Source organism: Mercenaria mercenaria, chromosome 5, assembly GCF_021730395.1.
Source record: "Mercenaria mercenaria strain notata chromosome 5, MADL_Memer_1, whole genome shotgun sequence".
Taxonomy (NCBI): Eukaryota; Metazoa; Mollusca; class Bivalvia; order Venerida; family Veneridae; genus Mercenaria; species Mercenaria mercenaria.
The window spans coordinates 11,785,686-11,799,395 of record NC_069365.1 but is presented as its reverse complement, the minus strand read 5'-3'; the positions used below and the strand labels follow the sequence as shown (position 1 = coordinate 11,799,395).

The window sequence follows — 13,710 nt, the reverse complement described above, 5'->3', positions numbered from 1 at the left end:
ATGTGGAAGTTCAATGTGCAAATGCTACCGATCAAACCAGGTTTGCATGTTTGAATGTGCATGCAAGGCTATTTATTTACCAGCTGTAGAATGTACAAGGCAACAAGGACAATAAAGTTTTGACATTTGTTAAAACAATGTCCTATGATTTTATGTATAGAAAAAAGACTATGAGCAAGATTGAACTGTGTAAACTACGTTGTGCAGTATTTGTATAAATATTAAATACTAATTATACATATTCTTAATTCATGGAATATTAACAAGCTTCACTAGAAAATTTATAAAACTGATAAGATTCTTATCAATGGTTAAGAACAAATATATGTATACTAAATGAACGCTTTAAATGCATATTTGATACATTTCAAATAATATTCATGAGTATGCAAATGAGCTGAAAAACTCTGAAATAATGTTTAAGAAGAACTTTGTTCCAAAATCAAAATATCTTACTATCTCAAAATATGGTTTATATCTGAGAAATGTTAGTATTGTCAGTTTTTTTTTTAATATTTGTTTTTTTTATGGTTAATATGACCCACCCACTTTTGACAGTGTTTACTCTTGCAAACAATAAATAATGCTACAAACAGATATATATTTATATAAAGTAATGTTTCAAATGTAATATTGCTTATTTTTGTCCATTTATAAACACAAATAGTGAAGATTTGATCTTTTTATTATTTGAAATGAACACTTTTTAACGAATTATCTGCCCATTTTTTAACTTTTCGTGAATATTCATATGTATGTAAATGAAAAAATGTTTGATTAAGTGTCTGTAAATAAATGTACAAAACCCTGGCTTGATTTTGATACCATTGTTGTTATTTTACACCAATAAATGACCAAGATACAAGGTATTTTATGTGACACACATGAAAATACGCACCGAATGACCTTTGACCTCGTTTATTTCACTATAAAGGGCCTCTCAAGCGTGACTACCGGGCAAATCTTTCTTGTGGTACCTAGTAGATAACGTTTAACATGGTAGTCATCCATCTTCAGAGAATGCCTACGCAAGTCACAATTTTGAAAATTCTAGGTATACCATTATTTTGACCAATACAAAATGTTTCATCAAAACACTTTTCATTGAAAACATTTTTTCATAATATTTACCATTGAAGTTTCTGTTGGCTGCTGTTATAGTACGTATCCATACTATCTAGCATCTCTGTTGGTGTAAAACGTCTATCTTGCTTTCCAAATTTTTCTGTCATTTCTTCTTTTGGAATGCTTTCCCACATCTTCGTTATACGTTCTTTTATTTTGCTTAGTTCATCTTTTTTCGCATCCTCGTCGCTAAAATGATAATATAATTAATTTAGAGCTACATATAATGAGGAATCATATTGTGCTTTATTACAGTTTAACATCCAGATTTTACTTACCATGTTGATTATGTTGTCTTTGAAATACTGAAATGAGTTCGCTGTACTGGCAAATGCTTCCTCTCAGCCAATAAACTGTTATGCTATTATGTCACCTTCTTAATTTCATAACCGAAATGAATCTTCTTATACATACTTGAAGCTTTATACAGAGGGTTGAACATAATTATATTGTCTTATTGTTATTGGTCAGTTGTTTGTCTTTAGGGTTTAACCATTCATTTGCAACGCCTTTTCCATTTCTTGTATCTTACTATTCTTTGCACTGTATTTGCCATACCATATGTCAGCTCTTTTCTACAACTGCATTTTGCTGTATTTGCTTTTCTAGGGGAGATTGTTCTTTACAGAACAGACATTAGCAGGAAGGGTGACGAATCAAGCATAACTAAAAGTTTTATGTTTTACACCAGATGGCATCTGTACTCGCGCTTAACTATGGAACGCCTCAGCTGCTTCTACAAGGTTGGTTTCATTTCGTCGAATACAAATCACAGTCTATTATGTTCTTTAGTTTGTTACTTATTTATCTAGTACATTATTATATAGATATAACAGTGTGTTTTGTATTTATTTGTCTTTGCTGTTCATTGTTCAATTTATGCAGATAGGTATGTATATTTATCAGTTTTTATGTAGCTATTACAATTTGTTCCGTGCAAGTGCAAGTACGTGATGCATACCTATTCATTTTATGTTGATGTAACGATTTGGTCCGTGCATTTACCAAAATTATATTTTTAATTTCTTGTGTTGATACAAACCAGCCCCAAACACAGCTCCCCACCAGACTCCCACATACAAACGACCACAAAACAAATCCCATAACCAGCCCTCAGTAGTGTATAAATAGGCTGAGCATTCATCGCGTGCAAATCATCGTGCATGTGCTCACATGCGAAACACGTGTCGAAAAATTAGGGGGCAATCATCGTGGAGCAAATCATCGTGGAGCAATCATCGTGGAGCAATCATCACCCAGACCCGTGACGCGTTTACCACGTGACAATTATTTTTAGGTCATGAGTCACGAGAAGGGTGGAAGACCTCGCTTCTACTAGGCGTATAAAAGTCTTCGTTCTTTTGAAGGACGTCATTGTGCATTAAATACGTGTGTTAGTTCTCTAAGTGGATCTATTTATGGATTTTAACAAAAGAAACGTTTTACCTCCTGAATTATGTAAAAGAATTTACGATGATTTTGTGAGAAAGCCTCGGATTTCTTTGATACATATACTGGCATTTGAGTTGTACGAGCTCGCGTTGTTCTCTGTTTTGCCTACATATTTCTATTCTGTCTTAAACAGCGATCGGAAAATAAGAAATTGGTTGAATAATTTAGAGACTTTTGAAAAGTTTTATTTCTTTCATAACTGAACTTTAAGGCAAACATTACTAAGGTCACTTATCACTTATCAAACAAGCGTCACTGTTCTTTTCTGTTCTGTTTAAAAGCATGGATTTCTGTGCACAATTGTTTCTGGAATCTAATGCAAGAGTCGTTCAACCGCTTGCATAGCCGGTGAATGGAATAAAAGAATGAGAAATTCGGGGGACGTTATTAATTCGGAAATTAATATCTGTGAACCCCAAACACAGAATCACCCCATGGGGGTACTTAACTTTCATTTCTCATTCCTTAAATTGATATGCGCGAATCTCACTACTAGTAGATGTTGTTAAGTGGGTGGACTGTTGCTGATCTCCTTTGTCAGATCATATTCGAGGAGTCGAAAAATGACATTTATCTATAACTTTATTGTTCGTTCTCTCGAGAATACAGATGTAGGGATGCGCAGGAAAGAAATCAGATTCGCCTGTTTAGGACACATACCTTTCAAACAATGAAAAAATAGAATGAGTCTGCTAATGGGTAAAAGGAGTTGACATCTGTTTTTGTCTCGAAACACTCGTACTTTATCGAGTGTGCTGTGATCAACAGATGTTTTTCTCACTTTTCACGGTTTTAACTGAAATTAATAAACGGATAGTGTGTTTTCATTTTTCTACTAGTTTAAAATGTATGACCTTCCTCATTTCACAAATAATACCCCGTTTATTTGACTCAGTTATCAGTCTATAGTATGATCTTTACACTAGACCGCTGAGTTCTTATTCATATTTAACCTTTAGCCTGCTAGATTTCTAAAATGGACTGGTTCATCATTCAGTTTTAGTAATACCATTGTACCATTTGTTCTTCAAAGGGGTGTTCACTAAAAATGTAACGATATTCGGCTAGTATATTTTCAGTAAACATCCCTTCAAATCGTAAATGGTATTGCCCAATTTGAATGATAGACCAGTCCATTATACAAATTTAGTTAAAAAGAGGCGAGTCTAAATTGTAGTAAAAAGGAGGTGTGTCAGGTTGTATTTGTCATCCATACTTGAGAATTTTATAGACTGCGTAAATTATCTGCACTTCTTAAGGTTGGAACTGAAAGAATGTCGTAAAAACCGGAATGTCGTATATAAAATCATTACAACTAAATAACTATAAACGCGTAGCAAATTTGAAAAAAAAAATAACCGTTTCAGCGTCAACAAAGTTAAACTTTTTCCAGTGGAGTAACTCATAGTAAATATATTTCCTTATATGAAAAGAAATTTGATCAATATATCGTTGGTAGAGTTAAAGATAATAAATAACGAATACGAGTCATTCTTATAAAGTGATAAAGTTCAAAACCCGTATTTTGTAATATGTCATTCATGTCACAAGGTCTTGATATCTGTTGAAATCTAAATTTTGCGTCATGTTGATTTTGAAATATAGCATAAAGAGCAAATAATTTTATTCATTCCAAGGAATATCTATTATACTGTGCAGAGACTTATACACTCTATGGCATTGATAGTTTTTACATTTCAGATACTCGAGTCAGCTGGAAAGAAATCTTAATAACTTTCTTTATTGGATAACAAAGACAGGGCAAATCTGCGGTGAGATATACTAATAGTTTAGTTAGCATTTCTGATCTTCTTTGCCAGATCGTAGCGGAGCACTCGAAAAATCACATTTATCTATCACTATATCGCACTTATTGGTCATACTTGCGCTAATGTTGTTGGACACATGGACTACATTGTACCATTCAGGAGGTGAGAGGAGTAAAGAGGAGTGGCAAAAGAGTACGGAGGAGTTGAAAATGAGTATAGAGGAGTAAAAACATGTAGATGAGGAGTTCGGAGGAAAAACTGTTGCGTTAAGTGCCATACACTGCAAATGAGCCCTCTGTGTTAAAAAACAAAACAAAACAAAAACATGTAGCCTTATTGGGTGACGGCAATTATACATCTTATCCGCAAATGTCATCTCCCGCATACCCTGAGACGCGTCTGATGTGCTGCTCCGACATAAAAACTGTAATTAACACGCTGTCCCATCTAAATAAGTTTATGGTCTAACTGTCACTGATCACTGAGGATATGAAAGGATAATTATGAAAGTATTGAGAGAAATGGAGTACGAATGAATTACATTCGAGTTAACGGCTTGGCATTTCGTGTAAGAGAGGTTCGGTTACAATATACTTATATTTCGCATTCAGTTACGCATGACATCCGCATTTAACATCTTCAGTCTATTTGGAGTTGCGTTATTTAATGATATTCTATAAACAAAAACAAAAAACGTAGCATTTAAAGATAAATACTTGGACAATTTTTTCTTTAAGGTCAGTGCGTGATTGCATATCAAGTAGAAAACACCTAAAGTTTAAAAAATAAAATGGATATTTTTGATAAACCGGAAAATTTAAAGCGGAGAGGAGAGTATAAACGGAGAGTATCTCTATCAAGTAATGCACCGAGTGCCGAATTGTATCTAAGGATGGTCCTTCCGGCAGAGCAGACGGCAACCATAATTAAGCGTATGCTTACACGTCAGCTGAAACCTAATCCGACAGCCATCGATCTGGATTCCGAGCGAATAAAAGACACCAATGAAAAAAGAAAGCGCAAAATTTCCAGAGTAAAGTTAGACGGTAGTATCAACAAGAGTTGTAAGAAACCAAAGCAGGGAACGCTTTCTACAGGAAAAAGGGCAAAGAAGCAGACTATGATAGAACCTGAAAACATCACTACTGTTGGTCAGGTATTTAACTGATTGCCTACCTGACTCCTCCTCATTAAGCGTTTGAACGTTAAAGGCGATGTTTGAGTGCGATATTTGCTTCAAAGCTTTTGGAAGACGGGATAATATGTTACGACATAAAAAGTCAGTGCATTCGGACGTCGACTCGGATGACGACTCAATGTCGGACACTGAAGAAGATATATTTGGACCTATAAACGAAACTGAATCCGATTTCAGCGATGACAATATGTCCGTAACCTCTGAAGACTCTCTACATATTGATCCTTGGCAAGAGATTTTGGAAGAAACATTCAAGAAAAATGAATCGCATTATGAAGCGGAAGTCAACGAACAAATGGAAGAAGATGCAGAAATCAGTGAAAGCGAAGCGAGGGAAAATGTCTACGAGGATATGAAGTCCACCTATAGAAAAGCCATGATGAATATTTTTGGTAGAAAACTGGTCTGGTTCGACGCTATGAAGAAAGATCCTATCTATAAAGCGATAAAGAAAACAGTTAATCGTCTCATTTCAACAGAACACTACGAACCGGAGGAGGCTTTGAAATACGCCATTCTGAAGCGAAGATATCTTTTTGATAAAGTGTTTGTCAGGTTTGACATTCCCGGCGTTGACGGAGACGAAGACGAAGATACTGAAAGCACAGACGATACTAACTGAGAGTGTTACCATATGACTGTTGGATATTTAGTGAACTATCATAAAGGAGCAAAGGTTGTTCTTTTCAACTCAAAATTAAATTTGTCATGAAGCAAAAAGGGGAGGACGAGGTTATATTTCGTTGTGTACAATGTGGCTACTTTTTCTTTGCCTGGAGAAACCTTTTACATCATTTACGAGTATGGCATACGGCGGATTATTGCCTCAACACATGTGTATGTTGTGCTCATGCGTTTCAGGAACGTAGGACGTTTTTAAACCATTTAAAGCACAATCTAGGAACAGAACTAAGACACTAAAGAAGGCATCACAATCATTAAAAGCAAATCTGAAGGATTTATTTAAAAGTTGTCGAAAGGGCTAGTTGATCGGACTTTCAAGTTCTGCCACTTTAGCGACAATCGCGGATTAACAAATGCACAAAATTACACATCTGACATGGAACGGTCGCGAGTATTTCATGAATTAAACTTTCTGAGAGCCTTGAGTAACGGTGTGCCTGGTACGAGGCGACAGTTAATACAGTCAATAACTTTAAGACAAATACAAGCTGTTTCTGAAATCTTCAAAAGACTAAGCGAACGTTCTATCGCTGTATTGCCGCGAGACGTTCCTACGTTCGAGACTGAAAGACAGCTCATCAGAAGTCGAGTCAACCGTCGAAGAAAAAAGGATTTGTTATTGCGATACCATTTGCTGTTACCTAGAGCACTTAAAATAACGTGTGTTTACCAGGTAATTGCCGGTGAAGTAAGTGACGCAATCAGAAGAGGAGAAGACTAATAACTGAATGAACTCTAACTGCAAAACTAGACGCTATAGCTAGTAGTGTGATTTTGTTTTTGCATTTCTTTAAGAACATATTTTATCAAAGTCTTTGAAGCTACAGAGTTTAACACAGGAAAAAATTAATGTTATGAATGACGCTATGGATCATATTGTAAGACCTTAGAATCTATTCTCAGAAAGTGTAAATCAACTGCTGATATTTAAGAACAGATTTTACCAAAATCTTTAAAACTTCAAACTTTTACACATATAAAGTTTGTTCTAAATTACGCTATGGATCATATTGTATTGTAAGCCCTCATTGTCTCAATGTGTAAAAAACTATTGTCAACAAGTACAGATCGACTGCCTATACTTAAACGAATTTAATTATTTCTATAGACAAATTCGTTTATTTGTTGCAAACATACGTCTGTTTCTTTACAAAATATATGCTTTCACAGAACAAGAATTGTGAATGTATTTGGTTAGTTGATATATAAATAAATGTATATAAAGCATCCATCTGTCTTGCCTTTTCGTTCTCTCGGTTATACAAATTATTCTTCTCAGTGTTAACATTAACCTAACTTATCTACATTATATGAATAAAGACTAACGCTATATAAAAAATTATAATCGCTAATGATACCAATACATCAAGATGTTAGACTTATAGAGATGGAAAAACCAGATGTAAAGTACAAATGCAGTAAGCAAATAAGATGTAAATGTATACCAAATTATTGAGCGAAAATAGCGAAAAAATCTAACCACACAACAGAGCGTTCATTTCTTGACAGATTCCTTTTTCACCTACCCATCTATTAAAACATTAACTGTCCTACTTTACCCCCAAAGTATGATAAATATCGAAGACTGTTTTTGTTCGTGATGTTTTAAACTGTCTTGACATATTTTTGTAACTTTACACTTGTTAAGAATACATAATGTTTTACATGACATACCCTGTTTGATTTAACACGGCTATTAAGGTGTTTCTTAATAGATGCTTCTAGAAGCAATTTTTTTTTCTAAAAAGGCCACGGCATGATTTAAACCAAAAACTGAGTTTTAAAATGTTAATACCATTTTTCAAAAATAGGATACTTGTTTCTATCTTTTATCGTTTCAAATCTGTTTAATGGAGATAACAGTGGTCTAGTTTTTCAATAAGGTTAATGCGATGAATATATAAACTTTAGCAAACGAGATACTGATTCAATCCTGATGATAACGTCTTTTCAAACATGTTGCAAGGTTTATGTGGGTCATACGTTGAACAACTGGGAAAGATTATCTGATTCAGTTTAAATATCGGCTTCATAAAGTACACTCCTTTCCTGATGTGTCGGTGTGTCATACACCCCAATTAAATAGGGCTTGACCTTAGTGTAGGTGACGCTAAAAATACATGTTCTTTTCAAAAACTTTGACTTGATTTATTTGCCAAACACTTGTAAAAAGAATACTCCGTGAACGTTGTATTGATAAATTCTGCCTCAATTATAGGAAAATATGGATCACTCTACCGAAACAAGTTTAACTTTGTTTTGTTTATTTTGTTGACACTGAAGCGGTTATATCGCTACATTTTCTGTGTTTATCAGTATCTAGTTCTTACATTAAATTATTAATAACTTTTTACACAGCATTTCTAACTTAAAAATGCAACATAGCATATAATAATCTCAGCTGAAGTGCAACTTAACACCTTTTAATTAGCGTTCAGACTCGTAACTTATAAAAAGAATGGCTACGCACTAAGTCCTAGGTCGTAAATAGAAATAATACCTTAAACACGCACTGCGAGGTATAACCCCTCACCTATCTAACTTAAAGCATGATAACATCTTTTAGTACAAAAAAACTGGTACATTCTCTCCGATTTCTAATCCATTTCCATTCAGTGCACATATGTAGTTTATTTACCGTTTTCTATCTTTTATAATAAAGTTTCAAATCTGTTTAAAGACAAAAAAAAAAAAAACAAAAAAAAAACAACATTGTCCTTGTTTTTTAGATAACGCGATATTATGTAAGTTTAAAGACGCACCACAAAATAACTGTATTCTTTGTATTTCCATGATAGTAATTAAACATGCTTTGCATGCAGAAAATGAAAAATAACAGGTATCTAGTTACAATATATAAGGTCAAGACAATGCGATTAATGTCTAAATATGTTATTGAAATAATGTAGTATGCACTGAGTACATGATTTATCCACACTCTGTTTCTGCAGTGTAAGATAGATTTTATTCTATGTTTTATAAAACTAAATTGTGAAAAGAATAGCTGAATAAGTTTTCAGGTGAAATTGTGAAAACACGGCCTAAATTGTCCTCCTGTAATCTTATAGAATAGCTGTATGATACCAGTATTATCAGAATGATTTGTGGGAGGAAAATGTAGGTCGCTCTGATTGAGTTGTTAAGCATTCGGGCGTTCTTTTTATCACTTTTGCGGTTTGAATATTTTTTACATTGTAAAAGATCCAAGCATGATATCTTCAGGAGTAAAAAAGGTTGAAACAGATTAACAAAGGTTGAGGAATTTTACTACACTCCTAAAAATGATTCAGTCTGACACTGACGCTTGACATTGTAGTGGGTATAAATTAACCTGTGCTGTCCATTTACGCATTACTTTCTTTAAAAAAAACTGCGCCATTTAAGATTTAAACACGAAACTTACAGAATACAACATTTTCTACTGAATGAATTTACCTGATAGTTTTACATTATACGATGTGACAATCAATTTACATGGATTGCATTTGCCATGAAGTAACATTTTCTATGTGTAGCTTAGTTAAATCGTTGAAGAATGAAATAATACATTTTCCCTTTCTGGAAAAAAATAGATTATAAAGCGTATAACAACAGTAACGAAGAGTGTTATAGGACATATCAGAAAAAAATGAGGCAGGTAAGTGATTTATAATTTTTCAAATATAGTAAACTGAAAAAAATATGTACATGCAGGTAACAATTATCTTACAAATCTCCCAAAGTAACAAACAAAGAGAATGTGACTCTAGTACTGGTCCTTCTCAGGAACAATGGTTAAAAAACTACCCATTTGATGAAACTGAAAAATTGTTGAAGCAGGCGTGAAACCCAAATCCGACAAAAAAACAACATATTTTGTTTTCCTGAGGTAAAAAGAAAAATAAAGGCTAATGGTCACATTTTGTCAAGCCCATCATGAATAATAACTACTGCCTTTTAAATCTATAAATAAAACTAAATAAATAGAATAATTATAAAATATTAATGAAAAAAAATATAATAAGAATTAATAATAATATCACAACTAATTAAGTCACCAAACAGGGCTCAAAATCGGTAAATTTCAATTTCTCATAAAAAAGAAATGTTTTTGTGAAATATGTGTAAAGCTTTATTTCATTATTCTAGACTTAAAATTTCACAAGACAAAACTCACATGTATGAGGAACTATTAAACCGCATGTAAAAGTCTTTGTTGTACAATACCCGTATCGCATTGGCTAATACACAGGAATGTAAACAAAAGGTTAAAATAAAGTAAAAAAAATCTACCGCAGTGTGGAATGTTTAAACCCCACAGTAGACTTTTTGTGGTTACAATTCACACATAGATCTTTGATTGAAGTAAAATAGCTTATCCGGTCCTTATTGTGACTGAAAAATATATATAAAAGATAAATGAAAAGAAAAAATACTTACACAACATTAAAAATGAAAAGAAATTGCACTTACTACTTTTTAACTATTTGATGCCTCTATTTCAGATATTACGAAGGAATCAACTTTCCCAACGTCACGGATTCAACAGTAGACAGCTAACAAAGGAGTTATGTATTGTGTTTCACATTTCAACACAGCAATTTTTATACATGTGCTTGAGAGTTGTGTTTTTGTTACATAGATGTTTTACAGTAACTTAAACATTGAACCTTAAGGAGTTAAATCTATTTTACCGACAAACATAATAATTATGATGGATAAAAGATGAAACATCTTAAACATAAATTTTAAACTTTTTGTTGACCACAGTGTAAACAAACATTGTGCTTCTGGAAATAAATATACATTGTTTTTCATAATCATACCAATATTCATTTTGTAAATTTTATATCAAATAAAAGCCATTTTGTTGTGTCTTTGTCATTTATTAAGGAAAGTTATAATATTGTGCGTTTTAAATTGACCTGGCAGGGCGGTGTTTCGCGACAGTCTACTGCATTATTGTGCAGGATGTATAGTACAATCGGCAACCTGATTTATTCAGTAGCCATCTACCTTACATTGTCCTCAATGTAACGTTTTAGTCGTTGGTTACTGACATATTATGGAATTAAAGAATCATACTTTTTTCGATTTCCATTATTTGTATGAGTCAGAGATTAACCCCCACCCCTTCCCCCAGGCCTGGTCGAATAAAACGCAAACTACGTCCTTCTCAACAAGTTTGAGATCCCCAGTTATTCTTTCATCGTACCAGTGAGTTTAACCTTCAGTCAGCTAGCAGCAAGTGATTCTGCTTTTGTTACCAGTGCGGACCAAGATCAGCCAGCATGTCCGTGCGGGTTGATTATGGTCCGCGCTGTTAACTATTCAGTCGTTACATTTTTAGTGAACACCCTTTTGAAGAACAAATGGTACAATGGTATTACTAAAACTGAATGATGAACCAGTCCATTTTAGAAATCTAGCAGGCTAAAGGTTAAATATGAATAAGAACTCAGCGGTCTAGTGTAAAGATCATACTATAGACTGATAACTGAGTCAAATAAACGGGGTATTATTTGTGAAATGAGGAAGATCATACATTTTAAACTAGTAGAAAAATGAAAACACACTATCCGTTTATTAATTTCAGTTAAAACCGTGAAAAGTGAGAAAAACATCTGTTGATCACAGCACACTCGATAAAGTACGAGTGTTTCGAGACAAAAACAGATGTCAACTCCTTTTACCCATTAGCAGACTCATTCTATTTTTTCATTGTTTGAAAGGTATGTGTCCTAAACAGGCGAATCTGATTTCTTTCCTGCGCATCCCTACATCTGTATTCTCGAGAGAACGAACAATAAAGTTATAGATAAATGTCATTTTTCGACTCCTCGAATATGATCTGACAAAGGAGATCAGCAACAGTCCACCCACTTAACAACATCTACTAGTAGTGAGATTCGCGCATATCAAATTAAGGAATGAGAAATGAAAGTTAAGTACCCCCATGGGGTGATTCTGTGTTTGGGGTTCACAGATATTAATTTCCGAATTAATAACGTCCCCCGAATTTCTCATTCTTTTATTCCATTCACCGGCTATGCAAGCGGTTGAACGACTCTTGCATTAGATTCCAGAAACAATTGTGCACAGAAATCCATGCTTTTTAAACAGAACAGAAAAGAACAGTGACGCTTGTTTGATAAGTGATAAGTGACCTTAGTAATGTTTGCCTTAAAGTTCAGTTATGAAAGAAATAAAACTTTTCAAAAGTCTCTAAATTATTCAACCAATTTCTTATTTTCCGATCGCTGTTTAAGACAGAATAGAAATATGTAGGCAGAACAGAGAACAACGCGAGCTCGTACAACTCAAATGCCAGTATATGTATCAAAGAAATCCGAGGCTTTCTCACAAAATCATCGTAAATTCTTTTACATAATTCAGGAGGTAAAACGTTTCTTTTGTTAAAATCCATAAATAGATCCACTTAGAGAACTAACACACGTATTTAATGCACAATGACGTCCTTCAAAAGAACGAAGACTTTTATACGCCTAGTAGAAGCGAGGTCTTCCACCCTTCTCGTGACTCATGACCTAAAAATAATTGTCACGTGGTAAACGCGTCACGGGTCTGGGTGATGATTGCTCCACGATGATTGCTCCACGATGATTTGCTCCACGATGATTGCCCCCTAATTTTTCGACACGTGTTTGGCATGTGAGCACATGCACGATGATTTGCACGCGATGAATGCTCAGCCTATTTATACACTACTGCCCTCTCCATGGTTAAAAAAGCAATCCTAACCAATCAACCATCGCCAAGCTACAAAAACAGCACAAGCCACACACAACCGTCCCTCAACCACACAACAGCCCCAAACTAGCACTCTTCCTAAACACAACCTTCCCTATCAAACCCGAGACACCTCCCGCTACATCCCCCACCAGAGGGGCTTTATCATGCCTCTAAACAGTCCCAGTCATATTAACCAGCCTACATCCCTCCTTTAACCAGCCTTCGAACCCCAACTCGGCACCCCTAATTTAAACAGTCCTCAGTTAGCCCAATTTACAGCTCAGCCTTTATAAAACCAACCTCCTCCCATCCCAACCATCACACAATAACTAGCCTCTCCCCAAACAAGCGCCCTTAACTCAATCACTATATCAGACCCGAGCCCGTCTCCCTAATCAGATCTTCAGCCAGTGCCCAGCTTCCATCCAACTAAACCAGTCCGAGACCTCAACCAACCATCCCGTCTTAGCCAGCACCGACACCAAGCGCCATCCCAAACCACCATCCACTCCCCCACCAGCTTTTTTCTCCTCTCACCTTCAATGGCTTTCCCTAAACATCATCAACTGGTAAATGCACAGAACAACTTGTTGTGCAATAGGTCTACATACATACATATCAAATAGAGATTTGTACTAGATAATAAGAAAATCACCATGAAAGGTCATCTGATTTACCAGATAGTACATGTCCCCCAATGGTGTAAAAATAAAACTTTACATTGTTTAATTCCTTGTACTATCTGCGTGC

General features: G+C 34.7%; 1 protein-coding gene across 1 annotated transcript in view; it reads right to left on the bottom strand.

Annotated features, from left to right (window-relative positions):
* Positions 1–13,710, bottom strand: part of LOC128557247 (uncharacterized) — a 57,729-nt gene that overhangs the window by 18,258 nt on the left and 25,761 nt on the right. Inside the window, exon 9 of the mRNA XM_053544430.1 lies at positions 1,132–1,314. Coding sequence (XP_053400405.1) covers positions 1,132–1,314 — 183 coding nt within the window. The remainder of the gene's footprint in view (positions 1–1,131; positions 1,315–13,710) is intronic.